Source organism: Crotalus tigris, unplaced genomic scaffold, assembly GCF_016545835.1.
Source record: "Crotalus tigris isolate CLP2741 ecotype Arizona unplaced genomic scaffold, ASM1654583v1 scf7180000019583.1695794, whole genome shotgun sequence".
Classification (NCBI taxonomy): Eukaryota; Metazoa; Chordata; class Lepidosauria; order Squamata; family Viperidae; genus Crotalus; species Crotalus tigris.
In genome coordinates this window covers 1220501-1244779 of record NW_024097605.1, presented here as the reverse complement: position 1 = coordinate 1244779, position 24279 = coordinate 1220501, and the positions used below count along the sequence as shown (strand labels likewise).

Sequence of the window (24279 nt, the reverse complement as noted above, 5' to 3'; positions counted from 1 at the left end):
TTGGGGGGGGGGCGAAAAGAGTGCTCCCATGGAGTTCAGACTGTCTCCGCTTCCCAGCTGCTTTTGTCCCTAGGGACAAAACAAGCCGCTGCAACCACCTCCGCGATTAAAGTTAACTGGTGAGTTTTTCTTAGAAGCGGACAGAGCTGAGTAGAGGATTTAGTTTTTGCTTTCTTTGATTTTATTTGGATTTTAAGTTTAAAGATTTATTTTTACTTTTATATTCCCTCTTTTTATTTTTTTTTCCTTTGTTGAAAGGGAAAGTAAAATGGCGATCGGCAAGCCTTTCGGTGTTTTTTTTTTCGGAAGGTAGAATGGCGACTGGCAGGCTTTTTGGGGTTTCTTTTTTCCCTTTCCCTTTTCCTTTTTTTTTTTGTTCTTTTTTTAATGATTGGAATGGAGTGTTAGTATTATTATTTTTGTACTTTTTTGTTTTGTTTTTTGTACTTTTTGTATTTTTAAAAAATGGAATGGATTTTTTCTATTTAATTATTCTTTTTTCTTTCTCTCTTTTCTTTTTTTTTTGAACTCCCTTTTTTATTATAATGATCTCCTCTTGAAGGATTTTTTTTTTATTTTATGGAGTTAATTTCCTTTTTTCCTTTGCTTAATTTTTGCAATTACTAAGAAGGAGTAAAGATTTTTTTAAGATGGCTCCAAAGCGTCCAGTAATCCCTACAGCTCCTAAAGTGGCTTCTTCTTCGGTGTCATCATCAGTGCAACAACCTAAATTAATAGCTTCACCTTCTTCTTTGGCACAGTCAACAATGGTGAAGGATTTGCAAGATATGATGGGAGATGTTATACTTCAAATAAGGGGAGAAATGAAAGAGATTTTAGAGGAAAATAATAAGACTTTGAGGCAAGAGATAGTTTTGGCTTTAAAAGGAGTTGCCTCTGTTCTTGAAAAGTTGAATTCTCGCGTAGAAGAGGTAGTAGAAAAAGTGGAATTGATGGAGGAAAAATTTGAAAGTATGGAAAAAGAGATGAAAAATTTTCAAGATGAAATTCTTATGCTTCAATATAAACAAATGGAATATGCTTTAAGAATCAGAGGTTTGGGTGAGTCTGTGCAAGGAGATCTGAGAGAGATGGTTGCAAAGGACTTTGCTGTGATTTTGAATAGAGAAAAAGAGGAAATACTTAGTGAAATGGAACAGACATTTAGAGTTAACTCTGTGGTGGCAGAGCAAAAGAATTTGCCAAGAGATGTGGTAATTTACTTTGGGAAAAGATCTCTGCGCAATGAAATTATACAAGCTTTTTATAAGAAGAGGTTTCAAATTGCTTTACAAGATGTTATAATTTTAAAGGAGATCCCATCTAAAATTTTAAGAAGAAGAAAGGAGTTTGCTTTTTTAGCAGACGAACTTAAAAAGAGACAAATTTTGTTTAGATGGGATGTTCCGACTGGAATGGTGGTGAATTACCTGGGGATACGTTATAGTCTTAATACTGTTTCTAAAGCAAAAGACTTTTATACTTCGGTCCTGGGGGTATGCTCATCGCCACCTACCACGTTTAAAAAGCTTTGGAAGATAAAAAGGCAGAATTGCAATCTGAAGTGCTTACACTTATGAAAATTGGGAAACTTCAGTTTGAGGGGCCTCAACAAGTAGAGATGGAGGAGCAGAAGACAACCTGTGTAACATACAATTGTAAAGAAAAGGATCAACAGAAGAAGGTCAAGGAAGTTTCACAAGTATTGGTTCCTGAGCTTGTGGGAGAACCAGGACTTACAAATTTTTTGGAGCTACCTTTAAGGGCAGATTTTAAAGTACTTCTTTCGAGGTTTATGGACAAGAGAGACTAATAAGGATCGTGTTTATAGTGAATGGAACTGGCTATTGAGAGAAGATTATGGAGATCGAATGAAAATTTTAGATAAGAAGTTTAAGTACTTAGTTTAAGTACTCAGAAGACTATTGAGATTGCGGGAGAATTAAGATTTACAAACTTTTTGGAATTACCTTTAAGAGGTTTATGGATAAGAGAAGGAATGTGTTTACTGTGGAGGAATTTTTTATTGGTAAAGATTTAAACAGGTATAAGGGAATTTTAATGTTTTAAGTTATGTTTATGGGATCTATTATTATTATTATTTTTAAGAGATGCTAATTTGTTTAATTAAACGTATTTAGATTTGTTTAGGATTTATATGTTTTTTAAGTTTTTTTTTTGATAGGAGAGAAGATCATGGAGATTGAATGAAAATTTTAGATAAGAAGTTTAAATATAAGCATTTAATTTAACTATTCAAAAGAGTATCCAGTCTTAATGGTATAATGAATGTTTATATGCTTATTTTTGTGTTCTAGAGTAAAGAAAGAGGGAGATTAGATCTTATATTGTAGGTATAGATATTTAAAGAAAGTAATGTTTAAATTTGTGTTTTGGGGATTCCATATAGAATGATGGATAATAATATAAGTACAATACTAGAAAATGTTTAGAGTATATTATAATGTGTGTTTAACGTTTGCAACTATTATGTTTTAGAGAAGACAATTTGTTTAATTTAAGGTATTTAGATTTGTTTAGGATTTATATGTGTCTTAAGTTTTTTTTTCTTTTTATTTTCTTTGAAAAATTTTAATTAAGCCTGTACTCAGCTCTGGGAAGGTTGAGGGAGGGTATGGGAGGTTTGGGGAAGATGGGGGAGGGTATGGGAGGGTGGGGGTTTGGGGAAGGGATTTGTTTTGTAAAATTCAAAAACTTTCAATAAAAAAAAATCCTCGGGGCTGGCTGCAGCAATGAATGAGTCGCTTCCCCATGCATTACTTTTTTCTGGCTGAGGCCGCGCGCAACGCACCAGAGGGAGTCTGGCAGCCGTGGCTCTTTCCCCGCCCCGTGCGCTCCTCCGCTGCCTGCGCTCTCCTTCGCCTGTGGAAGAACAGCTGCTGTGCTGGGTTCCCGGCTACACCAAGGAGGAGGGAAAGGAAGGGAGAGCCAATGAAAGGGAGGGAGGGAAGGAGGAAGGGACAAAGAGGGAGGGAAGGAAGGAAAGAAGGGAGAGAGAGGGACAATGGGAAGGAGGGAAGAAAGGAAAGAAGGGAGGGACAATGGAAGGGAGGGAGGGAAGGAGGAAGGGACAAAGAGGGAGGGAAGGAAAGAAAGAAGGGAGGGAGGGACAATGGAAGGGAGAGAGGGAAGAAGGAAGGGACAAAGGGAGGGAAGGAAGAAAGGAAGGAAAGAAGGGAGGGAGGGACAATGGGAGGGAGGGAAGGAGGGAGGGATAAAGGGGGAGGGGACAATGGGAGGGAGAAAGGGAGGTGCCCAAGCCTGTCCCACCCCCCTCCACCACAAACTCACAGATCCCCCCACATCCCTGCCTGCACCCCCCACAGGCACCCCACAACCTGACTGATGAGCTGGCTACGCCCCCCTGGCCATTGACTTTGCTTGTCAAAAAGTTGCAAAAGGTGATCACATGACCCTGGGACACTGTGACTGTCATAAATATGAACTAGTTGCCAAGCATCCGAATGTAAATCACATGACCCTGAGGATGCTGCAACAGCATTAAGTGTGAAAAATGGTCATAATTTGTTTTTTTTCAGTGCTGTTGTAACTTCGAACAGTCACTAAAGTGAATTGTTGTAAATAGAGGACTACCTGTACTTTTTCAATTTTTTCCTCTTTTTTTAGTCAGGTTTTTGACACCTTGCTGGGTGACTGGCGGTACTCGAATATTGCCTTATCCTAAAAGTAGTACAATGGGTGAAAAGGTTGAAAAGCCCCGCTTTAAGCAAATTGTTGAATGTAAAAATGTGCACTCTATTACATCTCTTTATAGATAGGGTGGCTACACAGTTGGGCTGTCAGGCTGCCAAGTTAAAAAACGATGTCTTGTTTGCATGTTTATCTTTGCAAGCAGATTATCTAATGTAAAAACATGCTTTAGGAAAAAATCTCAAGTAATCAGTCAGATAAATACATTTTTGCTATTCTTGTATTGCTCAAAGACTCTACTGTTGAAATAAATATATAGTTGTTGCTTCTTTACTGAAATGTGTCTATTTGTTTTAGCCAAGTCATGTGCAAAATACAAATTTATTTATTTATTTAATTTTCTTATTTAATTTATATCTCCTCCCATTTCACTTTTATGTGACTCCAGGTGAGTAGAATATAGATTACAATTGTAAAATAAAAAATAAAACACATAGCAGCCAAACATTATCTAGCCCATCATCCTCACAGCCAGGAGATGAGCGCTATCCCCAGGCTTAGGCAAAAGAGCAAGTTTTCAAGATCTTACAAAAGTCTAATCGTAACAGGAAAATCTAATCTCAGGAGTGGTGATGTTCCATAGGACAGCTGCCATGGCAGAAAAGGTTCTCCTGGGCACCACCAGCCAACACTCCCTTGCCAAAGATACCTGAAGCAGGCTCTTCCTGCCAGATTGGGTAGAATGGGTAGAAACAATTAGTACGTCATTATATAACATAGTAATTTCCTTGGCTAATATTACTGAGTGGTAAAATATCACTCCACGTAGACCACGGGTCAGCAACCCGCAGCTCCAGCACCGCATGCAACTTTGAGCCTTCTCCTGCAGCTCCCAGCCTCCTCTGCCATTTGCAGAGAGAGAGAGAGTCAGAGACACAGAGAGGCACTTGCACTCTCCCTCCCCTCTCTCCCTCCGTGTGTGTGTGTGTGTGTGTGTGTGTGTGTGTGTGTGTGTGTGTGTAAAAAAGAGAGTGGCCTCACCCTGTTCTCCAACGACCTGACAAGCTTCTTGGGCGGGGCTTCTCCGTTTGCTGCATGTCTGCAGGAAGCAGGAAGGGCAGGAGAGCCAGCCCAATAAGAATGTGTATCAGCTTGTTGGAGAACAGCTTGAAGCCAACTTGCCAGGTGAGCAGAAGATCAGAGAGAGAGAAAGAGAGAGGGAGAGAAAGAGAAAGAGAGAAAAAAAGAGAGAGGGAGAGAGGGGGAAAGAGAGAGGGAGAGAGAGAGGGAAAGAGAGGAAAAAGACAGAGATAGAAAAAGAGAGAGGGAGGAGAGAGAGAGAAAGAGAGGGGGGAGAAGAAAAAGAAAGAGAGGGAGAGAGAGAGGAAAGAGAGAGGGAGAGAAAGAGAGGGCGAGAGAGAGGGAGAGAAAGAGAGGGGGGAGAGGAAAGAGAAAGAGCGAGAGAGAGGAGAGAGAGGGAGAGAGAAAGAGAGAGAGAACTCATGCACAGCAGCCTCTATTTCTTTTTAATTAAACTCTTCAATAAAGCTCCCCTCCCCCTCGCGCGTGCATGCATGCGCACACAAGTTTTGCGGCTCCCAGTGTTTTCTTTTCTCTGGGAAATGGGTCCAAGTGGCTCTTTGAGTGTATAAGGTTGAAGACCCCTGACGTAGACCATACCGCACACATTTTTGTGGCTTCAGGATGAAAATTGAGGCACCAAGGGGTTGTTTTAGGTTCCACCATATTAAGTCTTGGAATGTTAGAGGACTCTTACAACAAATGTCCACTTCTTTTGCTTAGTAATGCTACTATACACAGAGTTAATATTTGCTAAAAGGTAGATCTTTGTTGATGGGAACTCAATGAAATAAGCAGCTCTTTAATTACCTAAACTTTAGGCTGTAAAGTTTTAAGTCCAGTATTTAGGATCTTTAAATATGGAGAGAGCTAAAATCACAATACTATACAATTTGACAACATAATTGTCCTCTGGCAATTGAACCTTTTAGATATTCTTTAAAGGGTAGACTTCAACAGAGGATATCATAATAGTTTAAGCATGATGCAATCAAGGTATAAATAACACTTGCCAGACGGGGCTGATTCAGACATAGTTGCTATTCATCTAACAATATTTATTTTACTCTATAAGTGTGATTTTACATAAAACGTGGCCTGCTTACATACAATCTAAAATGTAAGAATTCCTAATACAATTTAAGTAAAACCAAGTTCAATACTGAAAGTGAAAAAAATCAGAATAAAAACTGATAGGCAATTAAGTGATATTTTAGAAGACCAACTAATGAAATAATTTTTAAGAGATGTAGGTTAGTTTTTACACAATGCTCCTCAAACATTATTTGCCTAAGAAACAGGCAATCCACATAAAATGATACTTTACATAAATCACAGAATAGAAATTATAAAGAAATATTTGCAAATATCAGCTATGTGTTTTAAAGAATTATCAAAACTCTTTAACTGTAAAACAATACTAAGATTGGCAGGAGTCCGATGATATAACTAAGACTCTTCTAACAGCAATATGTCAATGAAATAATGAACACTAAATAAAACTTTCCTGGTCCTATTGTTTTACCCAGTCAAAGAGCAACCTGTTTTCCTAAGAATTCGGCTGGGAGGTCTTAAGGACCTTTATATTTTGTAAATTTACTGTTTTTGCCTTAGACCAGCGGTTCTCAACCTGTGGGTCGCGACTCCTTTGGGGGTCGAACGACCCTTTCACAGGGGTCGCCTAAGACCATCGGAAAACACATATTTCCGATGGTCACTGCTCCTCTATCGGTCTCCAGGCGAATCTGCCCACATGCCGGCATAATGACATCATCGCGCCAATCCCATCACATACACCCCGTACATATACAGATGTGACAGGGTTGGCGCCATAATGTCTGTACCGTGGGAACTTAATCTGATGCTGTTGTCTTTTTATATTCAGCTGTGGTTGATGTGAATACTGCCCCCTTGTGATAGTAACAGGTACGTAAAAACAACACAAAGAATGGTAAATCATAGGAAACTTTAATGAACTGTATTGACTGAACTATGCCATGTATCATCTTTTGTATTATTAAAGCTATTGTTATATATTATTTTCATTAGCAAACCATCCCATGACAATGGATTGTGTAGAGAAGAACATTAAGAAAAGAAAATATAGTAAGGATTTTTTACAGTATGGTTTTACCTCAATAATTACAGCAGGAATTGAAAAAGAGATGAAAAATTTTCAAGATGAAATTCTTATGCTTCAATATAAACAAATGGAATATGCCTTAAGAATCAGAGGTTTGGGTGAGTCTGTGCAAGGAGAACTGAGAGAGATGGTTGCAAAGGACTTTGCTGTGATTTTGAATAGAGAAAAAGAGGAAATACTTAGTGAAATGGAACAGACATTTAGAGTTAACTCTGTGGTGGCAGAGCAAAAGAATTTGCCAAGAGATGTGGTAATTTACTTTGGGAAAAGATCTCTGCGCAATGAAATTATACAAGCTTTTTATAAGAAGAGGTTTCAAATTGCTTCACAAGATGTTATAATTTTAAAGGAGATCCCATCTAAAATTTTAAGAAGAAGAAAGGAGTTTGCTTTTTTAGCAGACGAACTTAAAAAGAGACAAATTTTGTTTAGATGGGACGTTCCGACTGGAATGGTGGTGAGTTACCTGGGGATACGTTATAGTCTTAATACTGTTTCTAAAGCAAAAGACTTTTATACTTCGGTCCTGGGGGTATGCTCATCGCCACCTACCACGTTCAAAGCTTTGGAAGATAAAAAGGCAGAATTGCAGTCTGAAGTGCTTACACTTATGAAAATTGGGAAACTTCAGTTTGAGGGGCCTCAAGTAGAGATGGAGGAGCAGAAGACAACCTGTGTAACATACAATTGTAAAGAAAAGGATCAACAGAAGAAGGTCAAGGAAGTTTCACAAGTATTGGTTCCTGAATCTGCGGGAGAAGCAGGATTTATAAACTTTTTGGAGCAACCTTTAAGGGCAGAATTGCAGTGTGAAGAGCCTATATTAATCAAAAAGGGGAAATTTCAGTCTGAGGGGCCTCAACAAGTCGAGATGAAAGAGCAGAGGACAACTCGTGCAACATATAAACGTAAAGAGAAAGACCAACAGAAGAAGGAGGTTAAGGAAGCTTCACAGCTATTGGTTCCTGAGCTTGTGGGAGAACCAGGACTCACAAATTTTTTGGAGCTATCTTCAAGGGCAGATTTTAAAGCATTTTTTTTCAAGGTTTATGGACAAGAGAGACTGATAAGGATTGTGTTTATAGCGGATGGAACTGGCTATTGGAGAGAAGATTATGGAGATCGAATGAATTTTAGATAACAAGTTTAAGTTTAAGTACTTAGTTTAAGTACTCAGAAGACTATTGAATTGTGGGAGAAGTAAGATTTATAAACTTTTTGGAATTACCTTTAAGAGACTTATGGATAAGAGAAGGAATGTGTTTATTGTGGAGGAATTTGTTATTGGTAAAGATTTAAACAGGTATAAGGGAATTTTAATGTCTTAAGTAATGTTTAAATATGTGTTTGGGGTAATAATATAAGTATGATATGAAAAGGTTTAGAGTATACAATAGTTTGTTTAAAGATTGGGTTTTTTTTCTTTTTTTCTATTATTATTATTTTTAAGAGAAGTTAATTTGTTTAATTAAACGTATTTAGATTTGTTTAGGATTTATATGTTTTTTAAGTCCTTTTTTTGATAGGAGAGAAGATCATGGAGATTGAATGAAAATTTTAGATAAGAAGTTTAAATATAAGTATTTAGTTTAATTATTTAAATGGGTATCCAGTTTTGATGGTATAATGAATGTTTATATGCTTATTTTTGTGTTCTAGAGTAAAGAAAGAGGGAGATTAGATTTTATATTGTAGGTATAGATATTTAAAGAAAGTAATGTTTAAATTTGTGTTTTGGGGATTCTTTATAGAATGATGGATAATAATATAAGTACAATATTAGAAAAGGTTTAGAGTATATTATAATGTGTGTTTAATGTTTGCAATTATTATCTTTTAGAGAAGATATTTTGTTTAATTTAATGTATTTAGATTTGTTTAGGATTTATATGTGTTTTAAGTTTTTTTTATTTTTTATTTTCTTTGAAAAATTTTAATTAAGCCTGTACTCAGCTCTGGGAAGGTTGAGGGAGGGTATGGGAGGTTTGGGGAGATGGGGGAGGGTATGGGAGGGTGGGGGGTTTCGGGAAGGGATTTGCTTTGTAAAATTCAAAAACTTTCAATAAAAAAAATAAATAATTACAGCAGGAATTGAGAAACCGCAATGTGTTATTTGCTGTAAAGTTCTATCAGCTGAATCTATGAAGCCGAACAAATTAAAACGCCATTTTGATAGCAAGCATCTGAGCTTTGCCAGCAAGGATACCAACTATTTTAGAAGAAAAGCTGATGGACTCAAGAAAGTCAGACTTGACACTGGTAGCAAGTACCACAAACAAAACGTTAACAGCCGTTGAAGCTTCATATTTGGTGGCACTCAGAATCGCCAGAGCTATGAAACCTCATACCATTGCTGAGGATTTACTGTTGCCAGCAGCCAAAGTCATTGTTCGAGTTATGATCGGAGATGAATTTGTTACGAAATTGAGTGCAATTTCCTTATCTAATGACACTGTCCGCAGAAGAATAGATGACATGTCTGCTGATATTCTTGATCAGGTAATCCAAGAAATTAAATCTGCTCCACTTCCAATATTTAGTATCCAGCTTGATGAATCTACAGACGTTGCAAACTGTTCACAGTTACTGGTTTATATGAGGTATATTAATGATGGCGACTTTAAAGATGAGTTTCTTTTTTTGCAAACTTCTTGAAACGACAACTACTACACATGATGTATTTGACACAGTTGGTTCATTTCTGAAAGAGCATAAGATCTCTTGGGAAAAGGTTTGTGGTGTTTGCACAGACGGTGCTCCAGCTATGCTAGGATGTCGATCTGGATTTCAACGTTTGGTTCTGAATGAGTCACCAAAAGTCATCGGAACTCACTGTATGATTCATCGGCAAATATTAGCAACAAAGACGCTGCCACAAGAGTTACAAGAAGTAATGAAAAGTGTTCTGTCAATTTTGTAAAGGTGAGCAGTTTAAACAGTCGACTGTTTTTGCAACTGTGCAACGAGTTGGATGTGCCGAACAATGCTCTGCTATTTCACACTGAAGTGAGATGGTTGTCGAGAGGAAAAGTTTTAAAACGTGTTGACCTTCGTGATGAACTCAAAACGTTTTTTAATCAGAAAGCAAGACCGCAGTTTGAAGCACTTTTCAGGGATAAAAGTGAACTGCAGAAAATAGCTTACTTGGTTGACATCTTTGCCATCTTGAATGAGTTACATTTATCACTACAAGGACCAAATGCAACATGCCTCAATTTGTCTGAAAAGATCCGATCATTCCAAATGAAACTTCAGCTTTGGCAAAAAAAAATTGGATGAAAATAAAATTTACACGTTGCCTACCTTATCTGCTTTCTTTGAGGAACATGACATTGAACCAGACAAAAGGATTACAATGATAATTTCTGTGAAAAAACACTTGCACATGCTTGCAGACGAAATTTCATCCTACTTTTCAAATCTACCTAACACCCCATTTGCACTTGCCAGAAGCCCATTCATAGTCAAAGTTTAAAATGTTCCTGAGACAGCACAAGAGGAGTTCATTGAACTTATCAACAGTGATGCAGTGAGAACTGATTTCTCTACAATGCCAATTACAAAATTCTGGATCAAGTGTTTGCAGTCATATCCTGTTCTGTCTGAGACTGTGTTGCGCCTTCTTCCATTTCCATCAACATATCTTTGTGAAACAGGGTTTTCCAGCTTGTTGGTTATCAAGTCTAAATACAGAAGTGGACTTGTTGTGGAAGATGATCTTTGTTGTGCTCTTGCAAAGACTGCCCCGAGAATTTCTGATCTGGTGAGAAAGAAGCAATCTCAACCTTCACACTGACGTTGGCTTTTTACGCATACTGTCGCAAAATGTAGCAATGTAGTTTACTGTTGTTATATTAAGACTGTTACCCATGCTACACCATGCTTCAAGACAAAATTTCATTTATTTGTAATTAGAAATAAATATTTCACAATATATAATTACATATTGTTTTGTGATTAATCACCATGCTTTAATTATGTTCAATTTGTAATGAGGGAAGTTAGCCCAGAGAAGGAAATATTAAAAGGGCAGAAAAAAAGGATTTTTTAAAAACCAAACCTGGCCCCAAATCTATCTCTCTGCCCCAAGCAAAAGCTAGCCCCATACAAATGCAGATGTAAAACCATCAGAAAGTTGAAGCCAAAGCACTCAAGAAGACAAAGAGAAAATCTGCATATCCCACCCAAACTCTAAGAGTCATTAGCCCCATCACCTGGGAAGCAGGATAAGATAATAGGATTAAACCACAGATATCAAGGCCTAGAAAAACACTCAGAAATAGCCTCAAGGTTCATGCCACAGGAACAGGAAACTATTCCAAAGAAGGTTAGAGGGGATATAAAAACCTACTGCCCATGTTCTCAACTCCTCTTTCCTCTCCTCTGTTCTTTCTTGCAAGGATCATCTTTCTGCTTCTTCAATAAACTGTAACCTTCTTCCCAAAGCAGTCTCCATGTTGCTTATTTATCCCCAGCTTAGATGAATCAGGATGAAGACTTACTTCTAACAGTAACAATAAAAATACATCCTGCATATCAGGTATTTACATTTTGATTCATAACAGTAGCAAAATTACAGTTATGAAGTAGCAATGAAAATAATTTTATGGTTGGGGGTCACCACAACATGAGGAACTGTATTAAAGGGTTGCGGCATTAGGAAGGTTGAGAACCACTGCCTTAAACCTTCTCTGCCTTACAACTGTAGAAACTGTTGGGAAAGTAAGAAGATGAAACTAATATTACATATTGTCTCTTAGGGAGAGCCTGGAACCCCCCCCCAGAGCGCGTCCCCGGGTGGCGGATTGGGGGCCCCTACCCATTATGGCTTTTATACTGTAATGGCGGGTTGTAGGGAATCAAATACCTCCCGTGGACCAAAAGGCCTGGTGAGTGGCAGCTGGCTCCCCAGTATGGAAACCATATTGGTTGGAAAGGATTCAGTGGCAGCCACTTGAACAGCGTGTGCACAGCAGTGTAGAAAGCAAAGGGAAGACTACTACACTATATATTTCCCAGGAAAATCATGTTAATGGCAGCAAAACCTAACACTGGCTCTGAGTACAGGCGCCCCTTAAATGGGGCAGGGGTGCTAAGAATCTCCCAGTCCGCCAAGACTGGTTTGGACAAAACTCAGCAGCACTTTTTCCTGCGGCTACTGATAAAAACAGGATCGCCAACATGATCGCCAACGTCTGATAATGGATATGGCACAAGAAGAAGAAGATTCATATTGTCTATCTCTAGATTTAAGCTCTTTTTCTCTTTGAAGCTAGAAAAAGGAATCTGAATAATATGGCTGCTGGGATGTAGCAACAAGACTAGGACTGCATCCTAAATAAATTAAAATTCTGACAATATATACTTGGCAGTATTACAAAATTTATTTAATTACCTGCTGTTATTATTTGATCCTTAATTGATCAGTAACTTTTATATCCTAATATATTAGGCATGGAAGAGAATAATATGTAAATGACATATACAAACTTATCAGTAACTATTGTGGATACATCTTACAAATCTGAAATCTCATCAAAGTTTGAAAATCTATCTATGTAAGATTACCATACTTCTGATGCCAGACTGCTGGACAAGTGGGAGATTTAATATTATAGTATATAGAGATGAGCAAATCAGACACCTATTTATCTAAATATGGAAAAAATAGTAATAGCATGAGTATATATATATATATATATATATATAAAACAAAGGTCTCCTTTGATTACAACACTGCTATTATCAGATCATCTTCAAAAAAGAATTTGAACTGAAAATTGCACTATAAAAAGACACCCAAATTAGGTACAATGTATTGTATATTGAGAGACAATTTTGGACGGAAAAAGATATCGAAAAGACATCGTGCAGGAGAACAGAATCCTACATTCAGTACAAGAGACAGGAGATAAATTAATCTGAATACGGCACGCAACCGACAGCGCGGACAGTGTAAAGGAAAGCAATGCAATCGGAAAACTGTGGCAAAGAAACCCACGCGTCTAAATCCAACTGTTTTCAGTTTACAGAGGAGAAAAGCAACGGCACTATCATATCCAACGACTTCGAGAAAATCCTTCCAGGACAAAAGAGAAAGAGAAGCCAACACAATTTCACACACGCGTCAAAAGGAAGCCTAGTACCGTACAGACATCCCCTCCCCGTTTCCCCGCGCCAAGTCCCGCTCACCTCTTTGACCGGAGGGAATTTTTTGCGGCATTCCAGGCTCAAGGCCCGTAGGTCGCCCTGCATATTTTCCAGCAGTTTCTTCACGGCCTCAGGACTGTTGGTGCCGGCCATGGCTCTGCCGAGGGATGAGCACAGTAGCGGGGGCAAAGAGAGAAGGCCCAGAAGTCACCAGATGGCCGAGCAGCCTCACCCGTTTTTCGGTGGGCGTCCCGAAGTCAATAAATATCGAAGAAAAGTATTGTTGCCTCAAGAAGGCAGTCCCACACCTTCTCCTCCTCCTCCCCCCCCCCGCAGGGGCCGGTCCGGCCGTTTCCCAGTCCACGTCCACTTCAGCTCCCACAATGCCAAGCGTTGTGCACGTCAGCCCCGCTTCCGCCCGCGGGGCCTCGGGGGAAGAGGCGGAGCGGGAGGGCTGGGCGAGGACAGGGCATCTCGAAGAGCTGTCTCCAAATCGGCCCTCGGAGTTGGGTGGGATCCATGATCTGAGAGTACCGCGACTTTTGATTCCGCTGCAGGCGGAGTGCCAATATCGGGGCTTAATTGGTGGCAAGACTCAGTCACGATATCCAGTATTGTCTTCAATTACAGCATCGGCTTTGGATGGGTGTCTTTTTCAGTTTGATCTATTAAAGATAAGGCGCAAAAAGTGGATGGCTGCGTATATCTTTTATTTTTGGTTCAGTAGACTTTTCTCTTGCGTACAGTGTATGTTCTGCTCAGATGGAACACAGGACTCTGAATTCAATCTAAACAGATAACTCGATAGAAATGATTTAAACAAACATTTATTGTCCAGGAATTTTAAGCAGAGATTTGCTATGCTGTAGATGCATCTGGTTTTCCATATTTGTTCATTCCTATAGGTAATTTAATACTGAATTTTCCCCTCTTCTGCTAAGAGTCACATGTTGGCAAAACACCTGGCTGGATGAACAAAGGCTTCCATCTGGCTTGTGTCCAGGAAGTCTCCCAATGACCCTTTTTGACTCCTCCCATCAACATACCCAGCATTTAACCCAATAACTGCCAGATATTCTAACATACTAATACATGCTCCCTGGTTAGAGTTACGTAGGTCTATGCTAAATCTAGAACACTCCCCGCTTGGAAATTTACATTTCCACTACTAACTAACTGAAATAGCAAAGAACATAGCGTTAAGGCATACAATACTCAAAGGTAACTAGCTTGTGGCTAAATAGGTAAAAAACTTGGTATGAAACATGCATAACTATAAAGTAATACAAAACATGCATGATTATGCTAAAAAGAATAAGCAAGTGTTACATCAAACAATGCATGGGACAACACATAATCTGAGGTTTGATCTTCTGGTTCAGTTTTCATCAGCGATGGAACCAAACGGTGATCAGCCTGGTACAAGTGTCTTTGAGTCATGCCCTGATTCACGTGGCTTCACGATCTGGACCTCAGCTGGGCAAACTAGTTCATCAAGTGGGTGGGCCCGGTGCATAAGTCCCATGGGCCAATAGTTCTGATATGCAGTCTTGTCTCCCAGCGAGACAAGGTCTTCTTCCTGTGGAGGAAACTGGAATCAAATCTGGAACAGAAAAACTGGAACTGAAAGTTTCTCAGGAATGAAGGGAACTGGATTCACAGGATACTCAGGAACTGAAGAACCTGGAAAAACATGAACAGCTGGATCTGGAAACACAGGAACAGCTGGGGCTGAAGAATCAGGATCAGGAACAAAAAAATCAGGATCAGGAACATCTGGAAACTCAGGAACAGCCGGAGCTGAAGAATCAGGAACAACAGCTGGAACTGAAGAGTCAGGAACAACAGCTGGAACTGAAGAATCAGGAACAACAGCTGGAGCAGAAAACTCAGGATACTCAAGAACCGAAGGGTCTGAAACCATCGGTGGAGTATTGAAGACAGCTGCTACTGTTGTTGTCAGGGTAGTGAGGACTTCATGTGTGGGTGTGGGTGTCTTTAACGACATGGAGTCCGTGAAAGTCAGTAAGTCCTTGCAGGCTCCTACAAGGCTAATTCTTGGGGTACTGAGACAAGTGATCAAGACGATCAAAAGTATGCCTAATTTCAGGTGTCTCCGCTTAGACAGGGGTTTAAAGCGGATTGGTTGACGTTTACTGGGTGTCTGAGGTTGAAAGTTGGCACTTTGATATGAAGCTGGAAGTGCATAACGTTTTGGTCTCTGTGGCATCTGTCTATTTGGACAGGCCAAGAACTGAAAACTTTCTGGCCAGATCAATTTTGTTATCTGTGTGACAAAGTTGGGCCACTTCACTTGGTTAACAAAGTTCTTATTTGTTGGCACATGTTGCCATTGTTCAGGGCTTAAGGATGTTTCAATCGTTTTCTCTCTGTTGCTTACATGGATGTAGAAGTGTCTGCTTTGTTTGCAGATGTAGCTTGACATCACCTTGCTGTCTGCATAGAAGGTGGTGGACTGCAGTTCAAGACACAACGTCTTCGCTGTCAAGTTGGTGAGCTTTACAGCCAAAGTGGTACCACATAGTTCTAACCTTGGTACTGTGTGGCCTTCTTGCATTGTTAGTCTCGCTTTCCCAAAGAAGACACCAAGACTGCAGCTCTCCCCGCTGTAGACTCTGACGCATCTTATGGTCGCAAACAAGATGACGTAAGTGTGGCTCTCCCCGCTGTAGAGTGAGACGTATCTTAAGGCTGCAGTCACCTTTGTAGACATATCTAAGTAAGTGTACAATTCTTTCTTCTGCGCTGTAGCGGGTGAGCTGAAGACGTAGTACGCTGCACTTGCATGGTTTGGAGACATCTTGGGAGTACACTCCATGACTCCCAGTCTTGGAGACATTCTTTGTCTTGTTTGTCCTTTATGGACAAGGCTAAGTTGTTGTAATTGTTGCTTGTCTGGAACACTGTTGCTTCCAAAACAGGTTTGGTTGTCACAAGCGTGCAGTATTCTAGGTGTGGTTTTAGGTGAGATGCTGTTCCATTACTGGGAATGGAGATTTTTGAGATGCTCATCTGGGTTGGGGTTTGCGATTTATCAACACAAACCATGCCTCCTATGGCCCATCCGAGTTCCGTCTTAATGGCTACTGGGGTTCCTGGTGGACCTTTGATTCTTTCATCGGAGTCAATGGACTCTGGGGCATCTCTTCCCACCATGAGTAGGATTTCAGCTTCAGGATCTAGAGGAGGGATTAAATCGGCTATGTGTGCTAAGTGAGGTATTTTTCTTGCTGCCTCTGGTGTTGAGATTTCGCTGCGAACATCTGGTAAGGTCTCCCATTCTAATACTGATGGTAACCGGAAATTTGAACTTCCATCTATCGCTTCTATGCGTAGACCAGTGATTTTCCTCCCCGCCGTGCGCATTGGTACTGTGCACGTATTTATTGCAAAATGCTTCAGTTCACTCGGGAGGTCAAAGAGGTCAAAAAAAGCGGGCTTAGCTATAGTAACTCTGCTGTATGGGTCTAGTATGGTGTACATCTTTACGGCCCTTTCAGGTTGCCCGTTGGGGTAGACTTTTGCAAGACAGACGGGCGAGCATGAAGGAGGGCATGGTGAGTCACAGCATATATCAGTGTAGTACGTCCCGTACTGTTGTGAGTGCTCTTCGGAGTCAGCTTGAGTTTCCATCGTTGAAGTCGCTTGTTGTGTCCATTCAGAGGGCTTCTTAGTTTCTAGATGCAAGGCTGCTGGGTGCTTGTTACTATCACACAGGTGGCATTTCACCCTGACTGCGCAATCTTTTGCTATGTGATCTGTGGACTCACAGCACTTGTAGCATATCCTGTGTTCCTGGAGTAGGGACTTTCGCTCGTCCATCCTTTTTCTTCCAAATTCTCTGCATTCGTTTAGAGAGTATGAAGACTTATGGAGTGGACAAGTCATGCCCTTTTTAGCTGGACTAGGATTCGACAGATCACTTCTCGATGTTTGTTTGTCTGGAGATTTCTTTGGGCGAGGTGTGATCTCTGTTTTGAACACTGAAACAGTGGTTCTGTCCTTTGTGGCTTGGGAGGAACCTCAGTTAGGGCTGAAGTTGTCTTTTGTTGGCTCGAAGTTGCTGGCATTACGACGTAGTTTTGCTTGGTTGGTCACAAATTCAGCGAGGACAGCGAAGGCGGATGGTGTGTCAGGGTCTTGGTTCTTGTGAGTTTCTGATATTTTGGCCCATTCGTCCCTTGACTGCTTTGATAGTTTTCTAACTATAATCCCTTGCTTCTCGAACTGATCGAGGCAGGTGAGTTTCGGCATGTTGGGTTGCTCGCGAACTGAATGTAGCATTGAGAGCGTGTCTGCGAATTCCAACATCTGGGTGGGATCATTGATATTGATGCTAGGGAAGGTGTAAATGCAATCCAAGAACAACTTTTCTGTCAGTTCATGCCCGCCGTACCACTCGTTGAGCCTTTCCCAAGCTTTGAGAAGGGCGGTAGCTGGATCGCCTAGGTGGGCTAATTGAGTGTTCTCTACTAATCGTGCGGAAGCTGGTCCCAGCCATGTTTTCATGTGTCCGAGCGCTTTGCTCGATGTTATAGCTTCATCTTGGATAGCAGCCTGGAACGTGAGCTTCCACAATACGTAGTCCTTCCCCGGTTTATCGGAGAATTTGTGTATGCCCTTGGATGCCAGATCTAGTTTGTTTCTGTAAAGTCTCATAGGGGCGTAGCTGGGTGGGGATGGTACATCGCCTCCAGGAGCAGGGGCGTGTGTCATGTTTGGCTGCTAACTTCCTTCGGCGTATTGTTGGCTGAGGGAATTTTGCTGAGTCACATGCAAGGGACCTTGTTGGCTTGGTCTGAACTCCTCTGCTCTGGCATTGAGCTGAGGGAACCCAGGCTCCTGCTTGCTTACATGTTGGGGGGGGGGGTCTGTCTTTCTGGTAGAGCGTATCTCGTTCCCTGGTAGGTTGGGATGGCTGGTGTTCGAGACTCACCTCTGTGGTCAGGTCTGGTGGTGGTTCCTTGGAACGCTGCCTCCTGCTGGCGCAGCAGGGATTCTAGTGTGGCTCGAGCTCTTTCAATCTCGTCCTCGAGCGGTGGATGGTTCTGCTGTAGGGTCGTTGGCGCCACAGGTGGATCCATCTGATTGCCATTAGTGGTATGGTTCGGCGGGTTCCGTGGGGCAATGATGGTGAAAGGATCTTGTGGCACTCCCGGCTGTGTGGCCATTGCTGTTGCTGGTGGACCCATCCTTTTGTCATCAAGGGTGTGGTTCTCTGGGTTTAATGGGGCAGCAACGGTGGGAAGATCTCGTGACCTAGGTATCGCGACATCAACTCTGTGGCTGACTGGCGCATCTGGTTGTTGAGATTCCTCCGTTTGTCTACTCGGTCTTGCAGGGCTCGTGGCTGGCTGTGGCGCTCTTGCCTGCGCATTCTGGAATGCACTTTGGTTGTCCACGTAGGCCTGTACACAGCTGCGACGCTCTTCATTTTCCAGTTGTTGCCTGTTTGGCAAGAAGGTGGTGTGCTGGAGTATTTTCTGAAGGCCTTTTGCTCTTGCCACTTTGTCTGCCATATTTCGCTGGCTACATATGAACTCAAGCTCATCTTGAGCGATCTTCCTTTTGGCTTTCCTTATATCTGCTTTGGCTTTCGCGTCAGCCTCTGCTTTATCTTCTCTTTTGGCTGCTTCTGCTTCTCTTTTGGCTGCTTCCGGGTCTGCATCAGCCTTTCTTTTGGCTGCTTCCGCTTCTCTTTTGGCTTCTTCCGCTTCTGCATCAGCCTTTCTTTTGGCTGCTTCCGCTTCTCTTTTGGTTGCATCAGCTTTCCTTTTTGCTGCTTCAGTCTTTCTTCTGGCCTTCAATCGAGCTTCTTCTATTTCCATTGCTTCCAGTTCCTTCTTCTTCAGTTGCTCCTCTTGTGCTACGCGGAAGACTGCTTCAGCGGCGTTAGCATCTATGATCATTTGCTCTTCATGTGAAATTCTGGATGCTCGGCTATGACCGGAGGATGCTTTTGAAAGGCGGGAGGCGCCTGTGACACACGATTGTTGGGACACACTGGAGTATGCTTTGGACATATGGCACAAGGATGAAGCCCTTTCAGACACATGAGATGGAGCTGCGTGTGACCATTGATATGGTGCATATGAACGACAGGAAACTTCGGACTCGGCCCTTTCAGCTGGTCTGCCTCTCTGGTGAGACTCAGACTGTGAGGAACCATATGCGCTTTCTAGAAGCTTCTTACGTTCCTCGCTTAGTAGATTGAGGCTGTGCATCTTGCTATCGACTCTTGAGTCTCTTAATTGTTCCTGAATATCCTTTAGTTGCCATTCAAAGTCCATCCATTGCACATAGGCGTCTTCCTTATCTCCTTCTACTGCATGTGCACGTTCTGGGGAGAGTTCCTCCTTCCATTCGTGGTAGAGTTTGTATAATCTCTCCCAGCTGCTTTCATGGCGCTTGTAGATGGTGTCCCATTTCTCCATCAGATGTGAGTGCATGGCTTCTGTGGGCTTTCTTTGTTGTCTCAGATCATAGTGACTCTGAGAGGTCTTTGGCTTCACTGAGGCTTGAGCTACAGCCTCTGTGTGCAGGTTGGCTGTGTGTAGCATCTCTCCTTGACCAGTTGGTTGGGGTGTCTCAACTAGGCTGGCTTGCTGAACCCCTTCATCTAAATCACTACGACACTCTGCCATGGCTAAGACAGCTTCAGAACACTTCCTAGCTATTTTGAAGCAAATTGGGTGAACATTTCCTTTTGACCACTAGGGGTCGCTGCTTGCAGATGAGCTACTGGGGTACTGTTTGTGGGTGGAGTGTTCTCCTGCGTTTGTGGGTACTTCATCGCAGATTACCCCAGGTCACCACTAGGGGTCACTTGTTGCGGGTCAACTACCAGGGTGTTTTCCCTTCGAGGTTCACTCCTTGTCCACTAGAGGGCCTTCTCTGGGCGCTGTTAAAGGCTTGTGTGTAGTTCCTCCTTTAACCACTAGGGGGCATCTGAGGAAAGGCCGGCCAAATTCTTCCTATTACCACTTTACTGATAGTGGGCCACTGAAAGAATGTAGAGGTACAAACTCCCACCTGGCGAGTTGCAGGTTGGGGCTCTGGGTCATCAGCTGTGATAATAGGCAAGGGCAATTGGCTCTTGCTTTCTTTCTCTCAAGCTGGAACCACTTGGTCTTCAGCTTGAGTGAGTGAGTGGGTACTTTGGCGAAATTCACTCTCTGTGCCCTCTAGGGGTGTTGGTAGCTTGGGATAAATTTAAGTAGCTTGTACTTTAACTAACAGATTCACTCTGTGAAGTTAGTGCTGTGAGCAATGAAGTTCCTTTTCTCCCTCTAAGAAATGCTCTTGGCTAGGCTTGCTGTGAGCCTGTAATTGTCAGTTGTAGTAACTCAGCTTTAAGTTGACCACCAGGGAGTGTTCCTGCAATGCTATTGGAGTTGGATCTGCTTCTGTAATCATAACATTGGCTGAAATTTCAAGCATTCCTAAGGGAGGAGGGAGCTTAGCTTTTTCTCCAGTGCTGTGATAGTTGACAAATTAAACTAATCACTTCCTTTGGCAAATTAGTTGTTCAGAGAATTCAAAAGACACATTCTTGGCAGCGAGCTGATTGAGCAAAGACACCTTTCTGTTGGGTCTAGTTACATAGGCAGTAATCTCTGTGATCACTTAGAAGCAAGCGAACACTCCTCTCATCAATGCTGGGTCACTATAGCAACAAATGGTTTATTGTGTGCCATCTGGGGCCCGAGGGAGGAAATGGCTTTGCAAGGGCAATTAGCTCTCCTTGGCAAAGAAAGAAGGGGGAATAAGGCCCAAAGCTTCTTTTGGTGTTAGAAATCAGAGTTTACATGCAAGAACAAGAGCGTGGATTTTTCTCTTTCCACCTAGCGAGGCAAGCATCAGATGTCTCCTTGTAGACAGATCCAAAGGCAATTTAAAAACAACACGGCACTTTATAACTTTACTTTACTTTGAAGCGTTGGCTAGCAAGCAGGATTTGACTGGTAATGAATCCTTGCCAGCAGGTAAACTTTTGTCATGCAGTGGCTACTTGTGAAGCTGACAGCAAATTAGCAAAGCAATGCATCTGACTCACACCTTCTTTGAAGCGCTGACTGCCTTTACAAACACATTGACTTTGCTTTGCAGGCTTTAATGGGAGACAGATCTCAGAGATTACTATTGCAGGCAATTGAAGGAAATTAGCCCCGTCAAATTACTACTTACAAGAAAATATCTGCATTACTTCCTTCAAACTGTTGCAGGAGCTCAGAGGAGGAATAATCTTTATTAAATTACTATTCTGCCCAGACGGAACATGTGACTCTGAATTCAATCTAAACAGACAGATAACTTGATAGAAATGATTTAAACAAACATTTATTGTCCAGGAATTCTAAGCAGAGACTTACTATGCTGTAGATGCATCTGGTTTTCCATATTTGTTCATTCCTATAGGTAATTTAATATTGAATTTTCCCCTCTTCTTCTGCTGAGAGTCACATGTTGGCAAAACACATGTGGCTGGATGAACAAAGGCTTCCATCTGGCTTGTGTCCAGGAAGTCTCCCAATGACCCTTTTTGACTCCTCCCACTGACCCATCAACATACCCAGCATTTAACCCAATAACTGCCAGATATTCTAACATACTAACACATGCTTCCTAGTTAGAGTTATGTAGGTCTATGCTAAGTCCAGAAGAGTATATACAAGATTGCTAGGATCAGCAAACGCTCTTTATTAAACTTTTGAAGTAGATCTATTTGCCTGTTTTTTTTAACTTTTATTTAGTTAGATTTGTCCCTGATAGTATTATGGGCTTTGATCCTTCCTCATATATTTCAGCTATTTCATGCAGTATAATAATGTATTTCCATCATAGTTTTAACCTAAATTATTATTTTTCTTTTTTGCATTACTTATTGGCAGTTGTCTAGTGGGCGATGGCAGTAGTCCCCAACCTTTTGGTCACCATGGACTGGTTCCATGGAGAGAGGTTTTTCCATGGACCGGAGGGGACGTGGTTCCATGTACTGCCTGCATCCCACAGATGGGACTATGCTTGTTTGTGCTAATGTGGAATAATGAACAATCACTAGAATAATGATGTGTCTGCATAATTACTAGAATAATGCTGTGTTAGTAGTATGTAACTAACCTAATGCGCATTGCACATGGATACAATGTATGTAGCAAACTCTCCATTGTATACCCATGAGAAACAAACCTAATGTATTACAATGTGTATTTCAATGTGTATTCCTTTGTTCCCCAGAAAAGGAAAGTATAAAACTGAAGTCTGAACCCGCCCTTGGGGTTCAGAATTGCTTGTTGCTATTGCTTCTGAACCTGCACAATAAATCTCTCTGCTAAAACCCTCTGGAATTTGTAAGAGTCCTTTTGTTTTCCATAAGATTTCTGGTGACTCCAAGAGAGTTGACCTTCCATACAGACTGCCCTGGTGGGTAGCCCCTCTCCTAACAACAACTCCTCCAAGCCGGCTCCGTGGCCTTTGTCTATGGGGAGACCTCAATGGGACGGGAGGGGAACTCACCCACCAGCAAAGCACTCCAGTCAAGGATTCACTGAGGGTAGCAGATGGGTCTTTAATCTGCGGAAGGGTCTGGAACGCCTGCAGGCAAGTATTATAAAAGGGGATACCTGATCCCATTTGGATTGGAATAGATTGATCACCCCCTAGAAGAAAAGGCGGCGTCCTTAAGTCTTCAATAGATAGGGTTGTGTGGGTGGTTAAACCATCGCATTTTCTGAAGAGTGACCGTTGGAACGTCCAGCACTCCAGGTTGGTGGCACAAAATTGCCCACTCCTAATTGAAAGATTTATCACCCAAAGTGCCCCAGACATAAAGAAAAAGTTACAACGCACAGAAGGGGCATTAGGGAAGAATATAGCAGAGATCATGGAAATAGCTCAGAAAGTGTTCCGTAACCGTGAAAAGGAAGAAGAATGTAAGTCAGATCAGAAAGAAAAAAAGAAGGTTGAAATGTTAGCAGTGGCCTGGGGGGGGGATGCGTATTGGACCCAACCAATGTGCCATCTGTAAACAGGAAGGACACTGGCAGTGCCCCCAGAGGAATGGCCAACCTAAGGGACAATCTCACCAGTATGGAAGAGGACGAGGAAGAGGATTTAGAGGGACTTTCCAAGGAAGTTGTAGGGGAAGCTTCAGGGGAAGAGGGCGTCCAGCCTATCCCAGTCAGACGGAAGAAAGAGAAGAAAACATGATCGGCTTAGCCGACATGGAATGGGGAGACTGAAGATGACCGGGTTCTATGGTCCCACCCCCAGAGCCCATTGTTAAAATACGGGTGGGAGGACAGATTGTCCCAATGTTAGTTGACACGGGAGCCACCAGATTGGTCCTAAATAAATCTATTGGCAAGCCATCTAACCAGACCATCCAAATTCAGGGAGTATCTGCAGAAACTCAATTTTGATCACTCCTGGAACCCCTAACATGCCAAGTGGGACAAGGAATCATTAAACATCAATTTTTATATGTCCCAGACTGTCCAGTCCCATTATTGTGAAGAGACTTGCTAAATAAGTTAAAAGCAACTATTTCCTTTGACAATGGGAAGCAATTAATTCAAGTGCGCCACCCAGTGGAAGAAATATGGTGCTTGATGATAGTGACAGAAGAAGAAGTAGAAGATACTAAGTGGCAACAATTTAATGTCCCACTCCTGTGGGTAGAGGATAACCGCCCTGGATTTCCAAAATATGCCACGCCCGTTATGGTGGAACTAAAACCACAAGCATATCCTGTTAGAGTGCCTCAACAATACTGTACTCCAGAGGCTGCTACTGCCATTCAAGAATTAATCCAAAAATACTTGATAGCCAAAATCATTAGAAAAATTCAGTCACCCTGGAATACTGCAATTCTACCTGTTCGTAAGCCCGATGGACAGTGGAGACCAGTGCAGGATCTTCGCCCCGTTAATAAATTGACCTTAACCCTACACGCGACTGTTCCTAATCCATACATTCTTTTAAATACAATACCTGCATCTGCTAAATGGTTTTCAGTTGTGGACTTAAAGGATGCATTTTTCACCATACCTTTAGCTGAGAATTGTCAGCCGATCTTTGCATTTGAATGGGCTAATCCAAAGACACAAGTTAAGACTCAATATACCTGGACTAGACTACCACAAGGCTTTAAGAATTCACCTACGTGTTTTGGTCAAGCTTTAGCCCAAGATCTTGCATATTTGAAGTTAGTC

The 24279-nt window shown here is 41.7% G+C and overlaps 1 protein-coding gene across 6 annotated transcripts in view; it reads right to left on the bottom strand.

Moving 5' to 3' along the window:
* MON2 (MON2 homolog, regulator of endosome-to-Golgi trafficking) overlaps window positions 1-13434 on the bottom strand; it is a 145557-nt gene extending 132123 nt beyond the window's left edge. For 5 of the 6 annotated variants that reach the window (XM_039363740.1, XM_039363742.1, XM_039363745.1 and 2 more), the window contains exon 1: window positions 13088-13433. In XM_039363740.1, coding sequence (XP_039219674.1) covers window positions 13088-13198 — 111 coding nt within the window. In that variant the 5' untranslated portion in view covers window positions 13199-13433. Of the gene's footprint in view, window positions 1-13087 lie in introns of all 6 variants that reach the window. The other variant, XM_039363744.1, reaches the window with a different exon arrangement.
* Between the last annotated feature and the right edge of the window lie 10845 nt (window positions 13435-24279).